Here is a 27735-nt window from a genome sequence, read left to right as displayed (position 1 = left end):
AGTATTTTAGGGTTTTACTGGGCAAAAGACTCATTCCAATTTTAACAAAACATCTGGTTTGAGTGGTGCTAAGAAATGGCAATAGAATTTAAGCAGCAAAGAGCATTTAAGTCTTAAAAATAAAAAGATAGTGAACTACAAACTGAAAGCTTTATTAATCTCCAGCAGTAATATTGACACATTTATTAAATACTTTATAATACTGACTTCAAAAATGCAGGTTTGCCTTTTAAGAGTTTCACATAAAAACTCATTCTGTCAGCTGACTATCCCTAAAACTGAACTCCCCTAATAATTTCCCTTATCCATATTGCAGTATCTACATTTTGAGATCTTTAATCGGTCTTATGTATTGGTGTGCCATTATTTTTATCTTGTAAATAAAATACTCATAGAAAAAACAAGCACTTCAGAATTGTACAAAGTTATAAGCGAAGCTCAAGCAAAAAGTATTTTAATCAAGTGCCCCTGAGATCACAGAATTAATTAATGGCAACCTTCTTAGGAGCAGTGGCAAGTTTAACTGATTTTACAGTCTACTTCTAATTAAACAAAAAAATCCTTACCAAAGTTCTGAACATTTGTCTGATAAGTTTGGGGGATTGTTCTTTTTGTTACTTGCAAAACCTCAAAAATACGTTGAAACTAAATTCATAAATATGTTAATAAATTATCTTTGAGAACAGAGATAAAAGACACTATATAAACCCAAACAGTTATTATTTGAACTGATACATTGCCCATTAAAATGCTTTTATGCCATCTTACTCTTATTAGTTCCATACATACATATCCATATGAAGAACTTGTCTATCAGAACTTGTAATCCTCAGTTCTTTGTGATGAAAATGATATGGCACTTAGGTAATATTGCACATGACCACTGCACTTGCAGTTCCTGACAGTAAGAAGAATGCTGAAAACATGCATTAATTACACAAAAATAAGGAAAACAAAAATTCCCAGCTATTTTGAAGCCATGCCAAGTCTCACAATAACTGAGGCTGAAGGAGATGTGCATTCCTGTCCCTATAGCTAAATTCATGTCAAACAGTAGCTACAGAAGGTTATTTAATGTATTGTACCTGTGCCTACCAATATCAAAAAGGTGTAAGTACAATATTTATGAAAATTATTGCTCCAATAGCCCTTTGAAGGTCCCAAAGCCAGCTGGGAAGAATAAAAAAGTCCTTTGTTTTACTAAAACCACAGTGATGATGCAAAATAACTGTTTGATCTATTATATATTTGAAAGCACTAAGCTAAATGCAGACAGTAATTGCTGACAAATCCCAGTAGTAAACAAACCAGTCTCACATTTTACATATTATCAAGAGGCTACAGAATTAATGGTTACAGCCAAAGAAATGTTGACACAGTTGCAGATTGAGCCTTAACATGCTGATCATGTTAAAATGCTGCACAAGAAATATTTTTCCACTTTGTAAAAAGCCAGACTGTTTACACGCGTAAGTGGCTGGAGATCTTGTTGTCTGTGTGTGGTCTTAACATTTCAGTATCATAACCATGAATATAAAGAGAAGCAGCATGAAATAACCTATTATACTTACAATCAGTGCCAGACTGCACATATTAGAAGCACTGAGATTTACGTTTCTGAAAATGAGCATTATAACACACATACATACGAAGCTTTTATTTCCTTTTCTAAAAGGAATTAATAAACAAATTGAAACAAAGCTTTTCTAAAAGTAAAGAGGACTCATATTTCACAAAATTAAGTTTTCTTCCCTTTACATTGCTTACAAAGGAAAAAAATCAAGAAATTAAAAATAATAAACATCATCATTGCTAAAAGCTGAGACATTCTGAAACTATGGTAATTTCACTTGTATTGTTTTATCACATAAAATGTATTAAATTGCCCTAATTTTTATACAAATATATATCACAGCTCTAGCTCATAAATGTCTTAAACCTCTAATCTGCTGATTCTTAGCTGATTTCTGCTACAAATTGCTGTTACTAATTTACTTAGGAATCACTGGAAAAATCTCCTGCAACATTTTTGTTTTCCTTTTAATAAAAAGCAAAGCCTTACTGAGGAAAGAGAACACTGTGAAATCATTAAGGAAAAGAAGATGCAAGCTCCCTGTACTACAGGGAGACCAATTAGTAGCTTTACCATTCACACACAGCCAAGGACTGCCAGTGGGTAGGTAAAGTGTATCAAACTGTCCCACCTTCCCACTCCCTATGTCTAGCAATCAAACATGTAATTTTAAGACAAGTATGCAGAATAAATGAAAATATTTACTTCAATCACTTAATGCAAGAACTCACACTATTTTTCACTCTAATTGAGACTTCCTGCCACAGCCAGCAACTGAAAGCAGAGGCCCTCATCCTTCCAGCATCTATCTGTGAACCCCACTACCCATGGCTGAAATTCATAAGATTTCAGTGGGGAAAAAAATGAAGGATTGAAAGTACAAGGTTGTATCAAGAATGCATCTGTCCAAAGGTTTGAGACAGATTTCTGGTCCTATTGTTCATTTGCATATGTGGGAAGCTGAATGGGGAAGGAGGAATAACCTATTAAGTTTTCCACACGTTTATACCCTATTGATAATTTAATGTGTGCACAGGAAGCAAAGTTCTTCAAAACAGTTTCTTCTCTAAAATTACAGGATTAAAGTTAGAAGAGAAAAAATCAGGAACATAATGGATGAACAGAATTAACGCTGTGGGATCATTCTAATTCCATTTGGGACACACATGCCCCATGAGGTTGCGTTTCTGTTCCATAAGCATTTAAGAAAAATAAACATGTCACCGAAAGTCTTTAAAAGTACACTTCCCAAATTAGAGAAACGAACAGGGAGCCAATAGAAAAGAAATATGTATGAAGGGTAGTTCACTGCAAAAACAAACAGTAAATGACCCTTGAAAGGGGTCCTTCTGAGTTTCCTGGAGGAAGCAGCATGGCTCTGTAACCAGGCAGAACTGCAGTGCACTATCCCCACTTTCCACTCTGGTCTCACAGGAGGGGGCCTCGTTGGCTGAAGTGTCCTAGGGAGGGAGATCCAAACAGCCTTACGGGATTTCCATGGCTCTACTGGCCTGTCAGCCCAGCTACTGGAGCCTGGCTGCTGGAATCTGTATTTTTTGGTAAATAAAGCATTACGCTACACATTTCTTCAGTGTGGAATTATTTGTAAACATTCAGCATTTGCTCTAGTCCAGAAACATTAATGGATTGGTTGAAGACAGCTGCAAACAACAAAGGAAGGCCTGAGAATTTATTTTGTGTAATGCCAGACTGCAAAGCCTTCCTGTGGAAGTCACAGAGGGAAACTCCAGAATACACAAGCATTCAGTGGCAGATTGCCTTTCTCGTCAGGTAGCACTCACTCCAATCCCATCACCTGTTCATGTGCAGTCTGTCCCTTAGGAAGCTAATGGCAAATTTTTGCATTTTTATGCTTATTATCTGCATTTATCTGCAATTTAACAGTTAAACAGGCTCCCCTGCTATTCAACAGCAGTTGTACAGGTGACAGCTTATGCCACAGTTATTCCCACCCCATAGGACAGACCTTCCACAGACTGTTCCATGACCCTGCCACTTTTCACTTTACTCCTTTCCCTAGTTCTGTCCAGTTTTTAAGCCTCTATACAGTGCTGCTGTAAACATGAAAATAATAGCAAGGGAGATCTTTGCTGCTGTGAGAATGAGCTCTCACAGAAGGGAATTTTTGTAGTGTTTTCACTTAGTGGAAAAGCCTGGAATCTTCACCCTGAATACACAGGAACCTCCATCACAGAGCCCACAGGAGAACTACAAAACCTTGCTGTTTTTCACCACACTAGTAAGGTAATAGGTAACACAGCATTTAAACTGAATTATATTTTAACAGATTAACTATTTTAACATTTAAACAAATAGCATATGGACATTTTGAGGAGATCCAAAGCATTACTGAAAACACAAGGGAACAAATCTAAACATCTTAAGGGTCACTGAACTGACTTGCAGATGTCAAATGAGAGAAACGAGCAAGCCACTTGTTGATCAGGGCCTCACCACCAAATCTGTGTGGCAATCCAAAGAGAAAGACAGGGTATTTCAAAACCAAGTACCAATATGATGACAGCCAGCAGCAGCAGAGATGATTGGGATTTGGCCATTGCTACAGAGTAGATGCTCTTGGCAAATGAGCTTACCTTCTTAAGTACCATTATGTTGCCTATTCTGAAACTACCACTTGCATCAATTTAAAGTCACCAGTATCTCTGTAGACAAAATTTTTGAAGTATTCTCTCCTTCTAAACTAGTTTTAGACTTGTAGTCCACAGTGAAGACCAAACTTTCTACTAGGTTTTAGGAGTCTGTGATCATCACTGGTATTCCTAACACTTTGTAACAGCTCAAATACCCTGGCCTACTTACAAATCTAGAAATTATATTTTGCCATCTTCATTTTCTCAGCTTGGAGTGTGAATGCTGCCTCATAATGGTACATGAAAAACAGTTACCTCACCTTGTCACAGCACTGGGTACCAAGAAGAGAGCTTTAAGTGACTTTCTAGGTGTACAGCTTGAAATACTGTGAGATTCCTTGATGCTTGGAAAAGATAAGAAAGACAGGTTCTAACAATATCCAGGTATCATTTCACTTCTGAACTTACAATATTTTTTTATTGTATTCTTCATCACTGGATTTTTCCTTCCCAAAACCTGTATCATAGTTCAAATAGGAATTTACAAAACCAGATTGCATCCCAACAGTTACTACATGCTTAATAATGAAGGCCTCTCCAAAACAGCAACAACAAATGAACCATCTCTAATAACCTACAGAAAATGGCTTCAAATTAGCAAAAAGTTTTCTGAACTATGTAGAATATGCTGAGCATCTGTAATTAAATCTCTTTCCAGTTCATAATCAAAAAGTACCCCTAGTTGTATCCTCCACATATTCTACAAATCAAAATTCCTGCCAATTATCAGGGTGAAGGGATAGAGACAAAGACACATTTTCCTTAACATTTTTTTGTCCTTTGAGGTCATCTCTAAACACCATCCTGTTTCCACCAAACAATAGAAGCAAAATTAAATATTCAATTCAATTTACTGAAACACGCATAAATTGACATATAAACGTTTAAAACTAGTGACACATTCTATCAGTTTTCTAAAGAAATCTGTAAACTGATGTTGCTCTTTTATTCCACCCATGGCAGCCAATGACGATTTAATCACTGCTCTCTGCTATTCAGCTATTTTATGTTATGCTACAAACATTCAGTACTCACTCTTTGAGATGAGAATATGTTGTTGTTTGATTGCTTTTTTAAATTATGGGCTTCATTTTCAACTTTTGATGTGTCAGGCTTAATCCTATCATCCAAGTTGTTTGTAAATTCCCTGAGCCATGGATTGTGACTGTGTCAGTTTAACACCCAGGCAAATGAGAACCAGAGACTTGCAGACAATACCACAAAGGGAATGAGTAACTCTTTGGAGGCTTGTTTTCCACTGCTGAAGATTACCTTATTATGGCAGGGCAGCACACTCTGGTACAGCTCAAGTGATTCTCCTTCCTATTTTTACGCTACAGGAATGTCAAAATAAAGAAGGGAAAGTTATATTCTGCATGAGCCTACTAACTGTCACATCCTAGGATCTTGGCATTGAACAGATCCTCTTTAATGGCCCAAGAGTTAGCTCTTTCCCAACTCTTTAGTTCAGCAAATATTTTCTGTTCAGATCTATATGTTGCTCTTCTCTCAGCCTTTATCTGTATGACACAAAGCAGGATAAACCACAGCCATGTATATTTGGTCCATTATGAGTGCTATTAAATCACTGGGATATTCAATGAACAAAGACAATCCTCAGAGTTTACAACAGGAGAATATTGGCTCAAGCTTGAAAGGCTGTATTTAACTATACCTTATATAAACTATTGTTTCACCAGCACAGTGGTGTCAGATATGCCAGGCATCGTACTAAGTCCTGGAAACTAAGCAGGGACTTGCAAAGAGGACCTTGCACACAGAACAGAGCTTAGTTTAGCTCACTTATTGCATAACTTTTTTGAGTAAAATGAGGATAGAATTATTGAAGTAACTTTACAAACCTCAGTCATCAACAACATGAAAATGCTGAGAAAATGTTCTGTGGCTATGACACATTTTCTTGGGTGGAAACCACTGCGTCATTCTTCCTTATCTCTGTTCTCACTCTCCCTCAAGACCAACAACTGACTGTTCTCCAACCAGCTTTGATGCAACGTTTTTACAGTGATTCTCCACTTGAATCCTATCTCATAGTACATGGCAAGTTACACAGAAAAAGGAAAAAAATCTCCATTTTGCTGAAGCTTGGATATTAAGGATTTCCTGCACAAGGATCTGTCTGCAAAACACACCTATAGCAAAAACAGCAAAGAACCCTCAGTGAAGGTCAAAGACAAAAAAAGTACAAACCCAAGAAAGATGGTACTTGCCCTTAAGGCTTCATAAATGGACCCTACTTCCCTAGCAAAGTGTACACAGCCAACAGGAAAATACTCAAATCACAGAAGTGAAGATTTTGGTTGAAAACATCTGCACATGATCTAGACCACAAACTATTTTTTCCCACTTTCCCAAGTGAAAAGCTTTCAGTTAGTTACAAACACTGTTTGGTAGTAAGAAGGCAGAGTTGTCTCTTGTGCTGGCCTCATTCAAAGTACTGCATTCCTTGAAGCAGGGAAATAAACAATGGGTGAGCTTCACATGTGAAGGGCCAGACACCACGACTTGGCAAGACCCACCTTCACTCACCACACCTCTGTATGACTAAATGAACATCCCCAGCTGATCTGACTCCTATTTAATATAGAAAGGTGTTTATTCCTTCTTTCATTTTGCCAAGCAACATCACATGAAGGCAGAAGTTGACAGATCCTGCAAAAAACACCACCACACAACAGCAGAAGGGCCCCAACACAGACACACTGTGCAGAAGTTGCCTTCTGCAGTAAGAGTTCTGTCAATCAAGAGACCTCTTCCCTCCATATTGGGGCTTGTATTTCAAAGGGCTTTTTAACGTTATTACTTAATGTCTTTATTATATCTGCAACACTTTGCCTCTCCATTATTACAACATTGCTTGTGGTAATGAAAATGGTGGAGAGGTATTCAGAGAAAAAACAAACACCACAACACAAACAAGCCATGAAGTTTCCATATGTAATTTGTTGACAAAGTTTGTATGACTGATATTAAAACATTCAAGAAATCTCTCTTATTTCTACATTTTTTTTAAAAATCTGAAGTTAATTTTCAATTCTGATGAGACCATTCTTTTTCAAACTAGACAAGTTTTTGGCACAAAATAAATATACGATATTCATCATCTAAATTTAAAATGAGTCAGCTGGAAAATAAAGGGGGAAAAAACCAAAGCAGAAGTGAAGATGTAACTAAAAAAATGTAGGAGTTTGCATGTTAAATTTTAAAGCATTAATTACTTAGTCAACATTTGTTCATTTTATAGTAGTCATTATTGTAGCAAGTTTCAATCATACACATTTGAAGTAATTTCGTATGTTGACTTTCTTAAGCATTGTGTGTCAGAAATACTTCCAGTCAAAAGAGGGAAACTAGATTAAGACAAAAATCACCAGTTGAACCCCTAATCATATTAGAGTGAATGAGCCATCCCACACTACCCTACATTCAAATACTGGTTGAGAACCTTTTTCTGCCTTACAACATAAAACCATATACATCTAAGCCTAATGTAACAGGTCTTTTCATAATTCTATTTTAATTCACCCATCCTTTCACAGTCCCTGGGGAATCGCAAGTCAGCAATGCAGAAGATTTAATTTTACTCATTTCATACTGGAATTAAAATCAATTTATGTTTTATTATTTGGCTGTATCACATTTCCATATTTTTCCAACCTAACTTCCTTACACACTGACATTATAGATGAACACAATATATTAAAAACACAGATAAACTGGACTGAGGAAGTGTGTCCCTACTTAAGCTACAGCATGCTACCAATATACTCCTACAGGCTCTGATCCAAAGCCCATTGACTCCAGGGAGGTTTGGGTCAGATCCACTGTAAAAAGAACTTAATTCAGTAGTGGTAAATGATATCCAAAATATATAATTTGATTAGAAATCACTCCAAGTAACAGTGTGAAGAATGTTGGTGACTGCTTCACAGCTCATACAGATTTTAGTTCCTTAAACTATTATTAAAAGAAGTCTGGAATTCCAAGTTTTTTGCTAACCACACTGTTGCAGCTTAATTGGGCAGCTGTCAACTGTTAGAAAATAACTGCAGTATCATCTCTTTTAGAAGAACTAGTGTGGGAAGTGAAACACTTTCATGGGAGCTAAACTTTCTGGAGTCATGGTAATGAATCTGTTTTCATCAGGTGACCATGAGTCATCATTTTATCAGCAGTTTAAAGGGTTTTCACAATAGTTGAGCATCATCGGTGCCCATGCACAGCAGTGACTGCAGCACAATAATGAAACAGGGGGCCATGTGCTGTGGTACCATTATTTAAGGAAAAGTCTGGCTACTGACTCAAGAAAAATACTGCAAAGTCACAGTTGAATAAGTGCTGCAGGGAACACAAAATGTCCCCAAACTGGAACACAAAATGTCCAGAAATGAAGCTTTTATTTGAGAATTGAAACTAAGCAATAATTTTGCTATTAAAAATAGATGCCTTTTAAGGAAGTTGTGAACTACATGGATGAAACATCGGGAAAGAATAAGAATGTGTTGTCAGTCACTCTTCTCCCCTTTACTCCATAGGCCTGTCAGAACACACTCTTATACCAGCTGCTCAGATAGCTCCCACATACTAGAATCCATCTACATTGTCCTAAGTAAGGAGAGGCCACATAAAAAAATTACCAAAAAACATTATAATAAATTTTCATTATCACAACATCAAGAGCAAAAACCGCATCACTGCATCATGGAACTGTTTTTACCAGGTACTGCATAAAACATGGATGCCTTTACCTCCCAGCCTACTACCCTCCATCTGAACCCACTGGAAAGAATTGAAGAATTTCACCTACAGTGTAAGCTGAAGCCTCTCCCAGGACCTAAAGACACTCTGTGACCCCACGCAGCATCGCTGCTAAGCCCTCATGTTTTGCTGGACTCAGAGAGATTCAAGTCTGCTCCTAAGTTTCCCATCCTTTCCTCCTTCAGGGCTGGACTCTGAGGTCAAGCAGGCAGCACCACCAGGATCTCCACGAAGCAGAACAGTGGAGGTGTAAAATCTGGTAGTGCTGGTCAGAAATAAAGCACACAGCAAGTATCATGGAACCTACAGTCTTTGAATTAATTAGATTTAAAAAATACCATGTTACTTAGTATGGTGGGTATTTAGAATCCCATATCACTGCCACAGTAATATAGTGCTCACAGTTAGCAAAAAACCTACTTTTCAGGCACAAGTGGTACTTTAAAAACTCATCAGATTTGAATTACCAAAAGAAGTAATGCAAGTTGAACCATCCTTTTATTCTTTATTTGAAGTGATCCCTGTGAAAGCAGTGTTTCCACTATTGTTGTTTATCCCTCTGGCTTCCTATTCCTTTCTCCTTCTGCTAACACTTTAATCTCTCAACTCTTCATCCACTCATCATTTCCCTAGGCTTGAAAATTAACCCTCTGAGGTCAGTGAGGAAACTTCCACTGACTCCAGGATTTAGAATTATATTGTACACTTAATTTTCCTCCCCCTTCTACCTCCCAACTTCCTCTTTTGTTTCTTCTGGAACTTATTTACTCATCACTTTAGCCATTCCATATCTGGTCCCATGAAATTGGGAATTAAATGCAGCATTAAGAAAGAGAACTAAATAGATGTCCCTCCAGCCATTATTATTGTTTGCACTTCCTACTTTAAATCACATTCCCTCCCGCCCCTTTTTCATCATCTTCTTCAAGACTTCTAAGCCCTTTGAGACAAGTATTCTATTTTATCCATTTATACAGAAACAAACATGACAGTTGAGTGAAGTGTGATGGTACTTGATAATAACAATTTCAGCCACCTGTATTTCCAGCTGTTCTGAGCAATATCACTTCAGGAAAGCTCCATCTCTAGAAAACCACTCTTTGATGGTTAACATAACTATTTCTTAATTTTTAAAGACCCAAAAAGCAAATATAAGAACACACAATACATGTAAAACTCAACAACCCCGAATGTGTTTGGAGAACACCAGTACCTTAGTTTTAGATTTACAATACTTTAGAAAATTCTATTTAAATCACAGAAACCTAATCTTAGCATGTTTCTATTGAAACATTTGTGAGTACTCCAACCACAGGAATTTCATATACTAATGTCTTCATTTTATAGTGAAGGGGAAAAGAACATCAGAAAAGACTGTATTTATTAGTTAATTTAACTAAGTACTCTCTAAAAAAAACCTAACTCTCAAACCAGAAATCAGAATGCTAACAAGCTCACAACTATGGACATAAAAAAGCAGCTGCAGACTCAGTCTTATAACTCTGAGCAGTCACAATATATAAAAATTTACTCTAAATACAAACAGAATTCCTTATCCTTGCTCTCCCCTTGAGAGCACTGCACTCATGTATCTGTGGGCTTAATACAGAAGTAAACACATCTGTTATCCTTTATCACTCACTATATGGGATCAGATAAATGAAAAGTCAGGTAAGAAAACCTACTCAACGCCATAGTTTTTTTCTCTCCAAACAATTCCCAAGAAAGAGGAAACACATCACTTTCTCACAAAAATACTATGACTTAACCACAAATATTTACAGAAATATTGATCAGCTAACTCAATGGACACACTTCACAGAAATGTGAACTTTAATCTGTCAAGCCCACTGAGATGTCACCTAAGAATCATCCAGACAGGCACAACTGGTGGAGAAATCTGTGCTGATGTACTGTCACTGTATTAGATTTCAACTGGTAGCTAAAAAAACCCCATCAGAAATACCAAAATAGACTTCAAAATAAATGCTCATCTTGTTATTGCAGACCCAAGACAATCCACAGGTGTGTGAGCAGACCCTAAACTGACCCAGCCAGGGCTGCCAGTCCATACTGGGACACTGTCTGACAGGAAGATGGCTTTCCATTTCCTTCTACCTACTGCTAGAGCCTGTAACCAATGCTCTTGCTACACACACCTTCTTTCATGGAACACTCCTAAGATTCCAAAGACAGATGTTAGGATGCCTTTGGTTATACGTCAGTATCTTAATGATTACATTAAGGTACATCAATATAAAAAAACTAAGTACACAAACTGATCATACTGAAATCCCACCATCATTTTCCTGTCCAATTATATCCAGTATTTCCATCTTTGTTCCCAATATAAAACAAAAAGCTGTGCTTGCTATTTCAAATGAACTTGCCACTTCACGCAAGCAAAAAATGAGTAGGAAGGATAAAAAAAAGGTACATATATGTCCAGCATGCAATAATTTAAATTGGTAACAAGGAGCAACAATGCTGAAAAATCAATTGTAGAGTGAGCTGGATGACCAGAGGGAACACTGAAACTACAATTATCTTAATCTAAGGCCTACAAATCTGAGACAGAACAGTGCTCAAAGTAGGAAACAAAGTAAAAAAAGCTTCCCTTTGAGCTGAGCTATTGAAATGTAGTAACAAGTTACTCTTCTGTCTTTGGCAAATGAATGAATTGCAGAAAACAGTAAATGAAATTTTTCTATGGCAGCCATAAAAATTACTATATTTAGTTCTGCAGCTTGGCATGAATAAAGTCAATTTACACAATTCTGGAAGAGAAATTCTTTCTACTTTGTCCAAAGTTTTAAACAAGGCCCTAGTGATATTATTTTTGAAATCCATATAGAGTTCATGATTTTGCTTTAAGCCTCACCAATTAAATTTAAGATTTATTTCTCAGAACAGCAGTAAAATATTTTAGCAACACACAGAGAAAGATTAATTAAATTCATATGCTGGGGGTATTTTACCATGCAATGCTTCATGAAGTATCAATATAAAATAAAATTGAAAATTGATGATCAAATTAACTTGCATAAAATATTATCTATTGCAAATCACAGCACTCTATCGTCCAGCTGCTTGGTAGGTGAAGAAAGTGTGTTTTGGACCTAAGTGTAGTTTTTGTATTAAGGTTTAAAGCTATTTTACTGCATCAAGTAGTTTATTTCAATCCCTCTTAACTGCCCATAAAGCCAAGCTTAAGATCGCCTCTCAAAAACAGACCAATCGCTCCCTCCACTGGAAGTAACAGACCATTACACCGGCGTGCAGAGACCAGCCGATAAAACACGCATTGATAAGAAGGGAAGTTAAACAAATTAGAGGGGGTTTCCACTTAATTACTTGACAGTCAGCTAAGATTTGATGGACTGATAACCTGCACTTTTCACTCCTTTACTGAAAAGATTCACAAACACAAGTTTGCAAAATCTAGAAAGTAAAAAAATCTTAAAAGTAGAGTGTGTAAGATGAGGTGAGGCACCTAAAACACAGAATCATGGCACCATAGAGTGGTTTGGGTTGAAAGGGACCTTAGAGACCATCCCTCCTCCAGTTCTAACGCCCTGCCAGGGGCAGGGACACCTTCCAGTAGACCAGGAGGGACTGGATGGGGCTCCAAGCAGACTTGAACACTTCCAGGGATGGGGCATCCACAACTTCTCTTGGCTGCCTGTTCCAGTGTGTCACCACTCTCAGAGGGAAGAATTTCTTCCTAGGACCTAATCTGAACCTACTCTCTTTCAGTCTAGACCCATCCCCCTTCTCCTGTCACTACATACCCTTGTAAATAGTCCCTCTCCATCTTTCTTGTAGGCTCCTTTCAGGTACTAGAAGGCCACAATTCAGTCACCCTGAAGCCTTTTCTTCTCTAGGCTGAACAATCCCAGTTCTCTCAGCCTTTCCTCGAGGAGAGCAGCTCCATCTATCATTTTCATGTCCCTCCTGTAGACTTGTTCTAACACCTCTGTCCTTAACGTTTTCAGACTCGGTAAAATGCCCCCATCAATTTAAGCACAAGGAATCTAAAATCAAGAATATAGTATTTTCTGTACTCCCTCTGCAGAGACAAGCAAGAATAGTTTTTAATGGAGAATCTTCTGCACAGGGACCTTCCTTGCAAAACTTACGTGAAAGCTGAACAGTCTTAGAAAATATTCACATGAAATACAAATCCAGTGAATGTAAAGAAACAAAACTTTACCTGATCTAACCAGAAAATGTTACACATCTGTAAGACGTTACACATCTGCACAAAGTGAATTTCAATCAGGTCAAGGTAAAGTTAATTTTCAGCATTTGGTACATGCAAAACTTACTCTCATTTCTCATACACTATAAGAAAGAAAAAGTTGTATTTCATTTCCATTCTCAAAAGCTTTATCTGTGATACTGCTCACCAAACACATCCTCGATGAGAACCCAGCCCTTGCTCAGGCAGTCAAGGGTGCTAAACTTGGTGAGTGCAAGGCCCATGCTGAATACCAGTAACACATCTACACTGAATAATGAAGCTGTAATGATGCGGGTCAGAAACCAAGTGTCTTCAGGCTTTTTACAGAGTAAAGACATTCCAACTCACACCACTTGTTTCCTTGGGCACTTACATGAATATTGATGATATCAGGAGTTCTCAGCTGAGAAAAGCAATGCCTTCAGCCTCAGCTCCTGTTGTTACCCACATCAGTGGTGCATGGACTCACAGTATCAGCTAAAATGTGCCCAGAGATATTTCTCAAGTCCTCTATCAACTCAGCAGCAGTGAATAGTACAAACATCACACTGTTAACTGAAGTTTACAATCCTGTTAAACAGAAAGAATTTAAAGCAAACGTCCCACTAAATGACAGCCGTTTTCCTTGGAAAAGAACACATAGCACACAAAAATTAAGTGCTTGGTCTTCTCAAAAAAACAAAACCAAACTTCAGCAGCTTCCACAGTCTGATCACTCAGGAAGGGTTTTGTAGCTGCCCTCCAAAAAAACCCCAAGCATACCCACAAAGGAAAAATCTCTTCTGTTAGGAAAAAACATTTCCAAGAAAATAATATTTTGTGCTAATCACAAGTAGGTATATTTATTGATTAGCTGGTATAGTTACAGTAGGAGAATTATGAAGTGCTATGTTTATTATAGAATGTTTTGAAAAGCTTTTCTCTTCAGCACATAACCAAAAGTCTGGGACTGTTTGCAAAATGTACTTCAACAGTATTTTATTGGACTTGAAACAACTAATTGCTGAAAATGGAAAAAGAGGCTAAAAAAGAGACAAATGTAATGTCCAGAGTGATAAATAGTTTAAGAACATTGCTACACCTTAAACCAGGAACCCTTAGACCTGGGAGGTACATAAATAATATTACAAGATTACTATAAGAAAAGAATCCACCCAAAATTTTACTTCAGGTAGCAAATAGTGTTTTACTGAGAATTCATGTTTCTACTTCTAACTGCACAATGAATCACTTTTAGTTACAGCATTTTAATGCTCAGCTGACCCCAGACACACTCTGCCATGATACAGCAGCAATCCCAAGTTTGCTTCCAGAGGGAGAGAAAAGCTCATATAAAGTCTCCTACTATGACCAGAAGGCTGAAGGATGCACTTTTAGTATCAACAGACACATTCTAAGCAGTATTACAGATTTTTTTTTTTAAAGCTATGACATTCCACTTACCTTAATGACAAATTTGTTGGATGCCATGATAGATCAGTGTGAGCTGGTCCTATAAAAATACCAATTAAAAGCGATCAGCACTGGAGAAACACTCAGATCTCAACACCAACCGAGAAGGATTTTTACATCTGTGGTTCATTTTTTCATTACTGCTATTCTTCAAACCTACACTCTGCTTTAAAAAAACCAAGGAAAACTCTTATTTAAAGGAGAATTTCTTAGCTACCTGTGTTGGTTTCTTTTAGTGAACCTCATAACTGCCCAGGCACTTTCCATTCAACACAGGAAATACAAAGTTAGAACTCTTTTAAGTAAGAAACTATAGGTTTTGGCTCACCTGGTATCCGTTCATACATACACACGTTATGCATATTTAAAATTTGAGACTACTACACACATAAAGCAACATAACCTGAGTCTTACGGTGGTTGCACAAAAGTAAAGTGAGCTTTGGACATCCTCCTCTCTTTCTTATCCCAAACAGGACCTAAATTACTTACTTTGGGATCCTGAGTGAAGTACATCGAGCTGCACAGACTCTGACCCTGCCTCAGACCATTCCAAGTAGCTCAGGAAGTGTTAACTTGTGCTAGAAGTTAAACACTCCCTTGGGCTCAAGGAAAAACCCTCAATTAATTGCTAAGATTTTTTTCCAAACTGACATTTACAGTCACAGCACTGAAGCTACTTGGGAAGCCCATCATCCTCCACATAAATAGGAGCCCAAAACTGACTTGTCAAAAAAGGAGAAAATTAGGTTAAACTCATGAAAGTCTTTCCAGCTAACTCCACAATGCTGGGATTCAGGAAAGACATGCAATGGGCCCTATGGTACCAATTAATAGCTACAAGAAACAGGAATACAAAAACTATGATACATTCTATTTTCACACAGGGTAGGAAGAGAGCCAACAGATAACAAAGAGATTTGGTCTGGTCAGAAAACCAGGTGAAGCAGAGTCTCAGTAAAGTGGCAGGAGGTAGAGTACCCAAACCATACAGCTTAAGCTTCAAAATGAAGAAAGAAAATGAGCATCAGTAGCTGCTGTCTGCAATAAATGAACAGCAACAGAAACCACACTAAGAACAGAGCTGCCTTTTGTAATCTAAATTTTCCTAAAGGATTAGTCTCTTAAAGTGGAAAAATCTGGTCAATTCTGTAGGAGATGGTATAGGAAAATACTAAAAACTGAGGAATATGTACACATTTGTCATTGCATACTTCACATCATGGTTAAGTACTACGACAGAGCTGTCAAAATTTCAGGACACAAGTCAGGTTGCGGATATGTGTCTCTGTCAGGCACTACACTTACATATTTCAAAATGCACTTGTTATCATTATTTAACTTCAAAAAAGTGCAAAATAAGATAAACACCCACTTTACAACAACACAGCATAGCACAGATGATTTTAATCCTAAAATACTTAACAGTCCTGCACACAGAAGCTGGGATACCATCATGCCTTGTGCCATGCCACTGTCATTCTCCCTTGCACCAAACGGCCCTGGAAACTTCTCCACCTTATCAGATTAAATCCTGTCAACTTTACTGACAGCAATTTTGAGAAACACAACGCAAGGAACAGTGCTCTGGACCATTTGAGACATCCTATTTCAGTTCAGTCATGTAGTAAGTGCTACTCTGTAGAAGTAAACATAGTAGAGAAACTACATGAGAACTCTCACTAGGATATAAAACCCACACGTTGTTGAAAGAGCAACTGCTAGAACTAGTTCAGAAGAGAGGCTGAAGAGAAATTGCAGCCACCAAATCAAATCCAAGAGCTTCTCAGTTCCTCAAAACATTGCTTCCAAGAAACAATACTTGAACTGCTAATGTTTTCTCATTAATCCTTACAGTAGCAATAATATAAAAAAGAATTGCAGCAAAACATGGCAGAGCATCACCTCTTCTCCAAATGTTCTCATGTTCTCTTGAGAACAAACAAAGCAGGTGGATGAATCAGCTGAACTTATCCCAGCATCACTGATCTCTTTCTGGTAACAATTTATCTTCCAGAATACTACTGGTGCAACACATCTGCTACTACTCACGTGTGAACCACTGGCAGGCAGAAATACCCTCCAAATATAATTTACAAAAATAATAGAAAAAAAAACATAAAAAGGAGAAAGATGCACAAGAAAAGTTAGCTTTGGTTCGGTTTGCTCTTCCTGGGAGTAAGCTGACTTTGGGAGTTTGCCAACTACCCCATTCTTTGCACTGACCTCACAGATAAGACAAAGGAAATACAGCAGACAGACAAAATGTAAGCAAATCCTCAGAAAACAAAAAGGAAAATATTTTATGTGTGAACCATCAGGAAAATCACTGAAGTGACACAGGTGAAAAAATACTCACTACTCAGACATCAGAAGATGAGGAAAACCACTCATCAGTTGTCCAAGAAAAAAAAACAAAACAACTAGCCCCAAAATACTTTGCCATTTCCTGTGTAAAAAAAAAAAAGGCAGCAAAAAACCCCACCAAAAACACAGATCTATTACAACTGCTACTGTCTGACAGCAAGATTCTGTTTCATGTTCTTTTTCAGTGCTTTTTCTGTTGCAAACCTCTTAAGTAAACTCTATATAAGGATATACAAAGATAAGCAAATACAGCAGAAAAACTCCTCACACAAGACTATATATATATATATATATATACATATATACACACACACATATATTTAAAAAAAAAAAAGTCCTGATATGGGATGTGTAGTATTTCAAGACCTAAAATGTTGATACAACCCGTACAAGAAGACATGATTTAGAACTAAACACATAGGTTGCGTGAGGGTAGAGTGAGACGCACTTGAAAAATAATGTGGCAAATTATCTTCCTTTCCTAAATTTGAGTCCAGTGGAGCAATGGATACTCAGGAGAAGCCAGAAAACATGGTCACCCAGAGAGCAAGCTCAAGTGTCCTCTACCAGCTGATGAACAGCATCTTACCTTAGCAAAGTAGCTTCCCGTGGTGAGGAAATTTAGAACTCAGGAGGAACAAGGAACTGAAAACTCCTGCCACACACTTGGAGACACAGCAGCAAACTTCACACACTTGCTCATTGCCGGGTGCCTTTGCCACACCTGGGGAGAGGGGGCACCTGAAAACGGCAGAAACAAACAAACAAATGCTAATTAAGGAACTCTGAAGGTTAACTATTTTTGAAGTTCAAAATGAGCTATCACAACATAAAGGAGGAGTTTTCTGAACTTCCCAGTCCAGCACTTGTCAGTTTCTGGGACCGGATCCTAAGCTTGGGATGAGCAGGGCAATGCTCAGCGACTCACATATCCAGTAAAGCATCTCTGGTTCTGAAAAGACACACCAGAATCTTCCCATGTTTGCCATTCAGGATTTTTATGCTCACTGTTGCCAATTACTCCACTTAACCCTTGAAAAGTACTCTTCCAGCTAGTCAGTACCTATTCTCCTCATTGTTATTCACACTCCTTCATTCATAAACTGCCCATTCACCTTTCAGGTTCAACAACTCAGTTTCAAAAACATGACCCACTTACCACAGAACTGCCTAGAACTAGAGGAACGACAGGTTCTGAGGAGCATGACAGGGCTGTCACAGACAGGTACTATTATCTTTTTGCACTGATAAGTGCCTTATTAAACTTTTGTGGAACAGCTGAATGCAATTAACAATGAAAAATTACTGTACAATGAAAAATAATTATACTTCTGTACGGAGATCAGGCATTAAATACTTGTCTTTTGGCTAGTTATAAACGCTGCACCTATAAATGAAAACAAACCCATTCATTAACACATTACTATAAAACGAGGTATTCCTGACAGTGACTGCAAGAATAGAGAGAAGAGTGAACACATGAAAAGTATGGCTGTATTCACAGGAGTATTTCTTGTACTTACAGGAGTGAATACAGGAAAAGGGAATGCAGGAAAGCAGAACAGCTAAGGAAAAGCGGAGGTCAGGGAACAAAGTTATTTGAACTTGTTTTGGCATGGGCACTTCTGCCCGCCCACAGGAAGCCTCAGAGAGCTGGGCGCAAGTGTAAGGCAGAGTGACTGCAATGGCAGGTAAGCAAGGAAGAAGAATCAGAGATATTATATATACATATTTTTAAGCGCGGCCAGTGCCTGGCCGGGCCGGGCAGGGCAGGGGTGAGGAACGGGACACAGCGGCTGGGGCGGCACCTGAGGGAGGCTCGGTGGGAGCCGACCGGCACCGCCGCCAGAGCACCGGTTCTCCCCGAGCATCCCCTCACAGGTTTAACTGAGGAGAAAAGAGGGGCTGGAGCCCGAGGGGCGGCCGCAAGAGCTGGGCGGCACAAGGCGGCCGTACCTCTTCCCACACCGCGCCCGCCTCCCGCCGCTCCTCTGCCCTACCCAAAATGGCCGCGCCTGTCGCCACCGCCCGCCCCGCGCTGCCCGCACGCAAAATGGCCGCCAGCGGCCGAGGCGGGTCCGCGCCGCGAGTGACGCGACGCTCGGCTAATGGCGAGCGGGGAGGGGCGGCACGTCCGGGGTCGTGCTGCTTTCGCTTCCTCTTCTTCCTGCCGGGGTGCGTTTGAACGCGCGGTCGGCGGGTGAGTTCTCGCCGCTTCGGGAGGGCTCTTGGGCAGCTGCTTCCTCGGGCCCTCCTAGAGCGGGGAGAAGCCTCACGTGCGCCGTGCCCGCGGTCTGTGCCCGAGGGAGCCGCTGCCCCCTCAGCCGCCCGCGGTTCAAGGTCGCTGGGAGCCGGGGAAGGAGGAGAAAAGGAGGGGGTTGTGAGGGCTCCGGAGCGGGGTGCAGGGGTGGTTGGTAGAGCGTGTTACTCCTGTCAGGGGCATGGGGTTGGGCGGCTGTAGGAGCATTTCCTCTCCGAGTTGTAGCTTCGTAGCCGCTCAAACCAGTGAGGTATTTTGGTAGAAAGCTTGAGTATACGTGCGTTTTCTTTTTGAAGTAGGTACTTCTTGACGAAATCCCATAGAAAGTAGTGTTTTCCCGTTTCTTATTATATAAGGATTAATTTATTGTCTTTGTAATGGTGCCGCTTCTGAATACCATAAGGTGCTCAGGCAAAGCTGCACAAAAGTGGTGTCAGAAGCATCACATCTTGTTTTGCCTGCAGTTTGAAAGTTCTATATTCCCTTAGGAGCTCAGCTTGTCATTGAATTTTATTAATTAATTGGGGGGGGGGGGGGAGGAGGTGTATTTTGAACCTACTTTTGGGCCTCAAATATTTACCGTCTAAGCAGTAGCGCTTGTAATTAGATAAAGTTTTGTTGCTTTGTTGTGTTTAAGATTTAGCATGCCAAAGCTCGAAGCAAATGCTGCAATTGACATTTCAAAATGTCTGAATTGAGGTTATTTTTGTAATTTTTTTTTAGGTTCACAAAGTAAGGCTTTTTTGTTTAGTGTTTTAGTCATCTGCTGTAATGCAATTAAAAGTATTAACATTCAGCTTCATCTTTTCAGTGTTATTATTATAGAGTAAGAAAAAAAGGATTTCTAGAATATATTCAAAATAATAAATTATCTTTACCTAGGTAGATGCCAGTTTGCAATGGGTCTTAAAACCTTCTGGAAGGACTACAAAGTTCTGATTGTTGTGGGAGCTGGCCTTGGGCTGGTGCACGGGGGCTGGTTACACATGAAGTCCAGTCCTATTTTCCAAGTGAAGACAGAGGACTTTGTTCCAGAACCTGGGATTGTGACATTCATGATGCAAAGTGATCGCAAAAATAAAGAAAAGTAGCATTAGTACTTTGTTTTTTGGGTAAGTTGCCTAATTAGTTGTATCTGTGTCTTTGAGGGAGAAGATGAATTTATTGAGAATTTTCAAACAGGCACAGCCTTGGTATTCTAACTTTAGTCTTTCAGAGTTTTATTCTTCTTTGCAACTGAGTTAATTTTTTGTACCTACATGGACCCAAAAAGAGCATCATAAAATCTCAGAAACTACTGCTAAATCCCATTTGATGGGATCAATTAAGTGAGGGTATTACATGTCTTAAAGATATCTAAAAGCAAACTCCAGTAACTTCAAGAGAGTAATCGGACTCTATAACAGTATCCCTTCAGGCTCAAAACTGCCCAGAAATAATTGTGACTTGTAACATATTCTGTGTTCATAGGGGTGGTGATTACAATAGAGAATGAAACAAAATGAAGTACAAGTGTAAATACTGTAGAGTTTACATGGAAATGTAAATAAGCATTGATTTAAGTTTTACTGTTTAAAGAACTGAAAAACTTTCTTGGTTGGCATCTTGAAGTAAGAAACCTTTGTTTGAGCCAGATTTCTTAAAGTTGTTTGGACATCAAAAGCTGTTGTTTCTGTTGCCTGGCAAGCACTGCTGACTAGTTGAGTTCTTTTGTTCTTGAGTAAAATCAGGTGAATATTGCTGTTGTTTTGATACTTCAGTGCAATTCAGTGAAGTTTATGGTAGCCTGTTACTTATAAACCTGCTGGTAACAGTATAGACCAGTGGTCAGAATTGAAGTTATTAGCAAACAGGTATAATTGGTGCACTGTGTTTGTAGTAAAATCATATTAGTAGATTTTCTCAGTTAAAATGCATTTTAGCATATGTAGGCCAGTTGTACGAGGTTCAACGAGGCCCAGTGCCATGTTGTGCACTTGGGTCACAACCCTGTGCTAAGCTACAGAGAAGAGTGGCTGGAGAGATTCCTGGGAATGCTGGTGACAGCAGCTGAACATGAGCCAGCTGTGCCCAGGTGGCCAAGGGGATCCTGACCTGGATCAGCAATGGTGTGGCCAGCAGGACCAGGGCAGTGATTGTCCCCTCTGCTTGGCACTGGTGAGGGGCATCTCCTTTCAAAGAGGACACTGAGGTGCTGAATGAGTCCAGAGAAAGGCAATGGTCCTGTGAGGAGTGGCTGAGGAAGCTGGGGGTCTTCAGCCTGAAGAAAAGAAGGCTCAGGGCAGCCCCATTGCTCTCTACAAGCACCTGGAAGAAGCCTGCAGGCAGGTGGGGGTCGGTCTCTTCTCCGAAGTAACAAGTGATAGGACAAGAGGAAGCGGCCTCAGATTGCAGCAGGGGAGGGTCAGATTGGATATTAGGAAAACTGTCTTTACAGAAAGGGGTGGCAAGCACTGGCACAGGCTGCCCAGGAAGGTGGCTGAGTCACCATCCCTGGAGGTATTTAATGGATGCATAGATGTGGCACTTGGGGACATGGTTCAGTGGTGGCTTGGCAGTGCTGGGGTAACAGCAGAACTTGATCTTAAAGGTCTTTTCCAGCCGCAATGATTTTGTGATGCAGTGTTTGTCCTTCTGTGACTTTTTTTGGTGAAAGCTAAAATAGGTCAAGCTATACAATATATTCAGAAGATTATTCTAATAGCTTTCTGGTTTTTATTGTAGGTATAACTAACCTTGAAGGTTTTCATCTGTGACTGTTGCCAGAAAAGATGAAGAAAACTACCTGGAGTAGAAAGAACTTTCTGCTTGTAGCAGGACTGTCACTTATAGGTGTTCATTTAGGAAGCATGCTTGTAAACTTTGTTGCAAAAAAGTCTGCTCAATCTCATTCAGAAGCTAAAAGAGATCGTCATGAATGAAATGGCTTCCTGCTGTCACTATCATGTTTTGCAACATGATTTAGGCCTCATTTTAAGAGAGCTGTGATGAGTAATTTCAGGAATGTTATGTTACTGTATGTACTGTTTCACACTGAAAATAATAATTCCTACCTGCAAAGAATTAAAAGCACTACTTTTAAAATTGCTGTGAGTTATAGATCCAAGTAAAAATGAATTGTTTTGTTGACTAGAATTAAAATCTTACCTTGACAATGTCTCGCCTTGAAGCTAAAAAGCCTCCGTTATTTATTAGTGAACCTTTAACTAGAGATGCCGTGAGTCAGTCGCTGTCTTTGCTGAGTGGAATATTAAAATCTTCCTATGGTCCTGCTGGTCGACTCAAACAGCTCCACAATGGTGTGGGGGGTTGTGTTTGTACCACTTCCCAATCCTCAGCCCTCCTGGGGCACCTTTCCACCAGCCAGCCTGTGCTGCGTGTCCTGACAGCCTCTGTACAGAACCATGTGTCACGTTTCAGTGACTGTGGCTTATTCACTGCCATTCTGTGCTGTGGCTTCATTGAAAATTTCAGGAGCCTGAATGTTGCACCTTTTACTGTCATTAAAATAAGCAAGCATCTTCTGAGTTTGTGCATGGACCACCTGAAATCTGAGGCTTGTGGCTGCCGGGTGTCCGTGGATTTTAGCAGTGTTGAGACTCTTGTTTGTTTGGTACGTAGCATTTTAACAAGCAAACCTGCTTGCATGCTTAATAAAACAGAAGTTGATCATCTCACCACATTGGTTTTAAAGGCTTTTATATTTACTATTCCGTGTCATGTTCGGACTAATGCTGTTTTAGGGAAGTGTATGATAGTACCTGTGAAAGGTAGAAGAGTTGTGGATTCTACAGTTCTTCCTGGACTGCTGATAGAAACGCCAGAATTTCAATTGGGAAAACCACTTGCTGTCAAAAGGACTGGTTCAAACACGATCAAGACTGCACTTTTCAGTGTGTCCATGTCAGGAGACGGCTTTAACGCCGAGGAAGGAACTATAGCAGTCCATCACGGAGTTTCTCTGGAAATGTCAGAGCTGAATCAGTTGCTTAATGTTGGGAAGCAGCTGGTTAAGGATGAGGTGGGCCTTGTACTGTGCCAGAAAGTGATGCATCCATCCTTGAAGCAGTACCTGAAGGAGAACGGTGTCATTGCTGTGGACAGGGCTGGGCTGTCTCTGATGGAGCCCCTGGGCCGCATGACAGGTAACGAGCCAGTTCTCTGCTCTGAACCCTTGTCCTGGATCTTCCATTGGAAGGTGAGCATTACCTGGGGTGGTGTCAGTGCAGAGGAAGGAGTCTCTTATTTCCCTCTGTATCCTACCTTAGCAGCTGAGCAGGAGTTGTTCTTGTCTAGTCTGAAAACCTTTTTTTGAGGTGAGACTGGTCTTCTTCAGGCCATAGGTGTTATTACTGCTTGCTGCATGAGGGATATCCAATTCCAGTAATTTATTTTCAAACTGATTCAAGGCAAATGAAACAATTACTTTATTTTATCTCAAGCTACCACCAAGTCCTGCACTTTGAATGTGTTAGTTTCTGTTTGTGATTTCCTGTGAAATCATAGCTATTGGACAATGTATATAGTTTTAAAAGGAAAGAGGAATAAAGTTTATACTTTATGAAATGTGTCTTCTAGCTGTTATGATGGTACAACATACTGTTTTCTGCTTTTTTTTAATTGACAGGTTCACAGCCTATAGCTTCCATACATTCGTTGTCTCCTGGCTGTTACGGTAGCTTGAAAGATTTGTGCCTTGAAAGTTTTGCTTCAAAGCATTTTCTGCATCTAATTCCGGAGGACACAGTTATCTGCAGCCTGATACTCTGTAACAGAAGTGAAACAGCATGGGATGAGCTGAAGGTAGGCAAGTTTTCTTCAAATCTTTTCTTGGAAAGTCACGTTTCTAATGGAAAAATAAAATACTGAGAAATATTAAATACATTGAGTTTAGAAACATAATTTTTTTGGTACGTGAATGAAATTTATTTGTTTCTAGGATTTCAAAATCCTTGAAGTGGTCATGTTCGTTTAATGGGTCTGTTTTAATACAGGAAGTTGGTTAGGGACAGACACATCTTTCACCTGTTCTTGATGCCAGTGCTGGATAAATATTTTCATTCTCATTACTTGGTCTATAAGAACATAAAAATAAAAACTGCCTAGCAAAAAGCCAGCAGCAATGCATACAATGATAGTCAAGCATTGTTTTGCATTGAATAGTTGGCCTGGAAATGTCATTGATACTGACTGACTTTTTATCTATAGCCCTGTTTTGAAAAAAAAATGAATAAAATGCAGCTTTTTATTCCTGCTTTTCCATAGTGAGGACAAATAAAGAAAATTTCTCATTAAGTGAACATGGTTTTGGAAATCACTCAGCAGCTTTATATCTACATGTAATTCAAGTTTATGGAATCTGTACCAGAAACTACTGAAAATTTGGGGAAATTTTCAATGGGGAAAATTCCTATTAATCATGGTATGTCTGACAAGAATTTCATATGATTTTCAGCGAGTCTGTGAAACTGCAGAACACGTGTTACAGTTAACAATGAAGGAACCTTTGGCATTATTAGGAGGGGGCTGTACAGAAACTCACCTGGCTTCATACATAAGACATAAGGTATGTAAGACATCAGGGTTTTAAAGAGGCTTAATATACTTGAGAAACAAGAATTTATGTAGAATCACTGCAGCAGTTAAAACACTTGTCTCTTTCTAGATTAATGTGGCATTTTTGCTAACTACTAATATAAAATAAAGGCGTCTGTTTGAGGCACTCCATTTTAATTATGTCTTTTTAAAAACACTATGTTTGTACTCGTTAATCTTTAGGTATCTGTTATAGTAATTGCATGTTTTTAAGTGTTAAAAATATGTAGAGTTTTTATATTGAAAGATGATAATACATCTTTGACTCCTATTGTGGAATAATCATGACTTAAACATTTTTAGTTAGAACTGAACCATCTGTTTCAGGGAAAGATGCAGCAGTATGATACATAAAATTTAAAATTATTTCTGTAAAACAGTGTTCTAACTTTGCTTTCCTGGTTCTGGTTTCTTTTTTAGAGTTCTACTCTGCCTGCCAGCACTTTCAAAGACCTAGATTGTTCTCAGACACAGTACCAATTGGTTGCTGATGGGTTTTGCCGTTCTTTGGAGTCTGTAGCTCGCTCTCTGAGTCATGATGATGGAGAAATTCTAACAGATGTGGTTTATGGACACTGTTGGTTTGTTCCATCAGGTTCTCCCTGTGTCTCAAAGTGGTCAGATTTAGTTTCAAAATGTGGCTGTGGGATGAATGGTAACACAGAGGACCTCAGCTGGAGGTTTTTGCAAGGCCAGTCTGGCTCTCCTGTTGTGCAGGGCTGCCCTGAAGAGCCCTCAGTAAAGGTTACTGACCTCCTGACTCTGGATTGCTTTGCTGCCAAGTGCAGTGGCCTGCAAGTAGCTCTGGAGACAGCCAACCTGATTTTGGATCTTTCATACATAATTGAAGATCAAAATTAGCTCTGATCTAACGTGATTTGTGTTGTATAGCAAGACACTGAGTTGAAAGCAGGAGAATGTATAATGTGTTAAAACACTTGAATTGGTTAGAATGTGGACAACAGACAGAAATTTTAAATTCAACAGTTGGCCACTGAGTACTATTCTCATTGTTAATCTACTGTGCTCTCAAGCATTTTCAAATGTTCAACCTGTTACCTCTGCATTAAGGAAAGTTTTGGATGTTTGTTAGCTCTGTGGCATCTTCAAAGGAAAGGGCAAAATGAATTCACTAGCTGAGAAAACATGTTATGTATTAGAATTTGTATAGTCTCAACAAAAGCTTTACACATTCACAGCAGAATTTTATCACTGAAACTTTTAATTTTGTAGGTAAAAAAGGCTCGGCTTGGCAGATGCCTTGAGCCCCTTATTTTTAATTTTGTTCTGAATTTTTTGTCACCATACACTGCATGCAGTTTCTGTTTCTAAATGGCTGAAAGATTTTAATTCATATATGTAATTTATTTAACAAGTTATAAAAACTTTAACCTGGAGCTCTTAAGGTAGCAGGTAGATAATAGAAGATTTGAAAAGAAATGACAGTCTGTGTGGGGGAAAAAAAAGTCAAATGGACCTTGATTGTCTTCTGTGGGATACAGGACAGTCTATAATGAAGTTTCTATCATTTAAGCAAAGCTGCAAGAAAGAATGTCCCACTTACCATTCAAGTAACTCTGACTATGCATGGCTTCTTTTAATGAAGTAAGGCTTTAAGCTGCTCAGGCTTGTTTTGATCTTTAAATAAGACTGTAGACTGAATGATCAAAACTTTTTCTCATTCTCAGCTTGCATGCAAGATCAAAAAGGGTGTTAGAGTTTCTTACTTAAGCTCATTTTCTCTAACACTTTTCTTCTCCCTTTTTGTTTTCAGTCACAAGGGACAAATTGTTCATGGTGTGTTTCCAGAAAACATCCAAGTCAGTTGTAGTCTAGTCTGCTTATGTTTTTCCTGGTCTCTTAAGTTTTTAATATATTTATTTAATATAAGCAGTAGAATTGTTATGTATAACTCAGTTTTGAAATATGTAATTAAAACCAGATCTTTCCAGACCTTTTGTACAAAGTCCTTTTAATTTTAAGAGTATAAGTAATCATTTTCTCACTGGGAAAAAATGAAGAGTTATTTAAAGTTCTTTATCTTTTTATGACCTGAAATGATTGCTTCAGTGCTATAAGGCATCCTTTGGGGACTTGTGGGAGAATGTTACAAGGGTTGAGAATGGAGGCTCTTCAAAGCTGGTTACTGAAAAGGCTGCTTTTATATCTGGATCCTCCCATATGCCATGAACTATATGAAAACATCAGGAATAATGAAGCCAAATGATGGTGTGTATCTTAAGGCACAGAAGAATCTTGGTAATACTTCATCTAATTGTGATTCTTCAGCTCAGAGTGCTGAATTATACTATTTTACTTCCTATAATAGCAGCTTGTTATGCAGTGTGAAAAATGTTGAGTTTAGTGACTACAGCTGTGAAGTGAAAATTAAAACAATATTCAAGTAGAAGTAGTTGTGAGCGTTCTTTTGTCTTGGTATCTGAAGGTCGGATCACAGCTCTTGAATTAGAGCTGACAATGGTTTTTATTCTCCCCCAAAGAAATTGGCAGATTAGAAAACTGAAAAAAAAAAATTTAGTTTTTGGTAAGTAGCTAAAATTTCATTTATACCTGAACTAAAAGATTGTTTCATATATAGATAATTTTAATAATGATGAATTTTTTTCTCCTTCTGTGATTAAAAAGGATAAATAAGCAGCTTGCTCTGCTGTTTGTGGACAGTTCTTAGTTATACTACAGTATGCTTGAACCTTTAGTGGTTAGTGTTGCCTCATCTTTGAGGGGTAACATAGGAGGAGTACAACTTTGGATACTTTTTAAAATCCAGGTAAAAA

At 38.8% G+C, this 27735-nt stretch overlaps 4 protein-coding genes across 10 annotated transcripts in view; 3 read left to right on the top strand and 1 right to left on the bottom strand.

Moving 5' to 3' along the window:
* Positions 1-19154, bottom strand: part of SLX4IP (SLX4 interacting protein) — a 77926-nt gene extending 58772 nt beyond the window's left edge. Inside the window, exons 1-3 of one of the 4 annotated variants that reach the window (XM_069008982.1) lie at positions 19086-19154; positions 17675-17826; positions 14711-14759 (exon numbers count right to left, since the gene is read on the bottom strand). In XM_069008982.1, coding sequence (XP_068865083.1) covers positions 14711-14737 — 27 coding nt within the window. In that variant the 5' untranslated portion in view covers positions 14738-14759; positions 17675-17826; positions 19086-19154. The other 3 variants (XM_069008981.1, XM_069008983.1, XM_069008980.1) reach the window with 3 other exon arrangements.
* On the top strand, positions 18698-20436 carry LOC138107589 (uncharacterized). 4 transcript variants are annotated; one of them, XM_069008989.1, is made up of 2 exons: positions 18698-18776; positions 20228-20436. In XM_069008989.1, exons 1-2 carry the CDS (start codon positions 18770-18772, stop codon positions 20434-20436), a joined length of 216 nt encoding a protein of 71 aa, XP_068865090.1. In that variant the 5' UTR covers positions 18698-18769. The 4 variants fall into 4 exon arrangements, with proteins under 4 accessions (XP_068865090.1, XP_068865087.1, XP_068865089.1 ...); XM_069008986.1 differs by lacking the exon at positions 18698-18776 and adding an exon at positions 19109-19260 and having other exon boundaries at positions 20232-20436; XM_069008988.1 differs by lacking the exon at positions 18698-18776 and adding an exon at positions 19194-19285 and having other exon boundaries at positions 20232-20436.
* A 1680-nt stretch (positions 20437-22116) lies between these two features.
* On the top strand, positions 22117-22487 carry LOC138107590 (uncharacterized). Its single transcript, XM_069008991.1, has one exon. The coding sequence runs from the start codon at positions 22117-22119 to the stop codon at positions 22264-22266; it is 150 nt and encodes a 49-aa protein (XP_068865092.1). The 3' UTR covers positions 22267-22487.
* Positions 22488-22499: 12 nt separating this feature from the next.
* MKKS (MKKS centrosomal shuttling protein) lies at positions 22500-27350 on the top strand. The gene is made up of 4 exons (XM_069008978.1): positions 22500-23490; positions 23973-24148; positions 24801-24911; positions 25361-27350. Exons 1-4 carry the CDS (start codon positions 22500-22502, stop codon positions 25799-25801), a joined length of 1719 nt encoding a protein of 572 aa, XP_068865079.1. The 3' UTR covers positions 25802-27350.
* Positions 27351-27735: the final 385 nt, after the last annotated feature.

The sequence above is a fragment of the Aphelocoma coerulescens genome, chromosome 3 (genome assembly GCF_041296385.1).
Source record: "Aphelocoma coerulescens isolate FSJ_1873_10779 chromosome 3, UR_Acoe_1.0, whole genome shotgun sequence".
Taxonomy (NCBI): domain Eukaryota; kingdom Metazoa; phylum Chordata; class Aves; order Passeriformes; family Corvidae; genus Aphelocoma; species Aphelocoma coerulescens.
The sequence above is the reverse complement of the archived record's forward strand: the minus strand, read 5'-3'. Positions and strand labels throughout refer to the sequence as shown.

Bases quoted from the DNA above. Each gene is read 5' to 3' on its own strand.
- LOC138107589 (XM_069008986.1), top strand. From the start codon at position 19,139: ATGGCCGCCAGCGGCCGAGGCGGGTCCGCGCCGCGAGTGACGCGACGC. The intron at 19,261-20,231 runs GTGCGTTTGAAC...TTACCTAGGTAG, and splicing joins TTCCTCTTCTTCCTGCCGGG to ATGCCAGTTTGCAATGGGTC.
- LOC138107590 (XM_069008991.1), top strand. From the start codon at position 22,117: ATGAAGAAAACTACCTGGAGTAGAAAGAACTTTCTGCTTGTAGCAGGA.
- MKKS (XM_069008978.1), top strand. From the start codon at position 22,500: ATGTCTCGCCTTGAAGCTAAAAAGCCTCCGTTATTTATTAGTGAACCT. The intron at 23,491-23,972 runs GTAACGAGCCAG...TTTAATTGACAG, and splicing joins GCCCCTGGGCCGCATGACAG to GTTCACAGCCTATAGCTTCC. The intron at 24,912-25,360 runs GTATGTAAGACA...TTTCTTTTTTAG, and splicing joins CTTCATACATAAGACATAAG to AGTTCTACTCTGCCTGCCAG.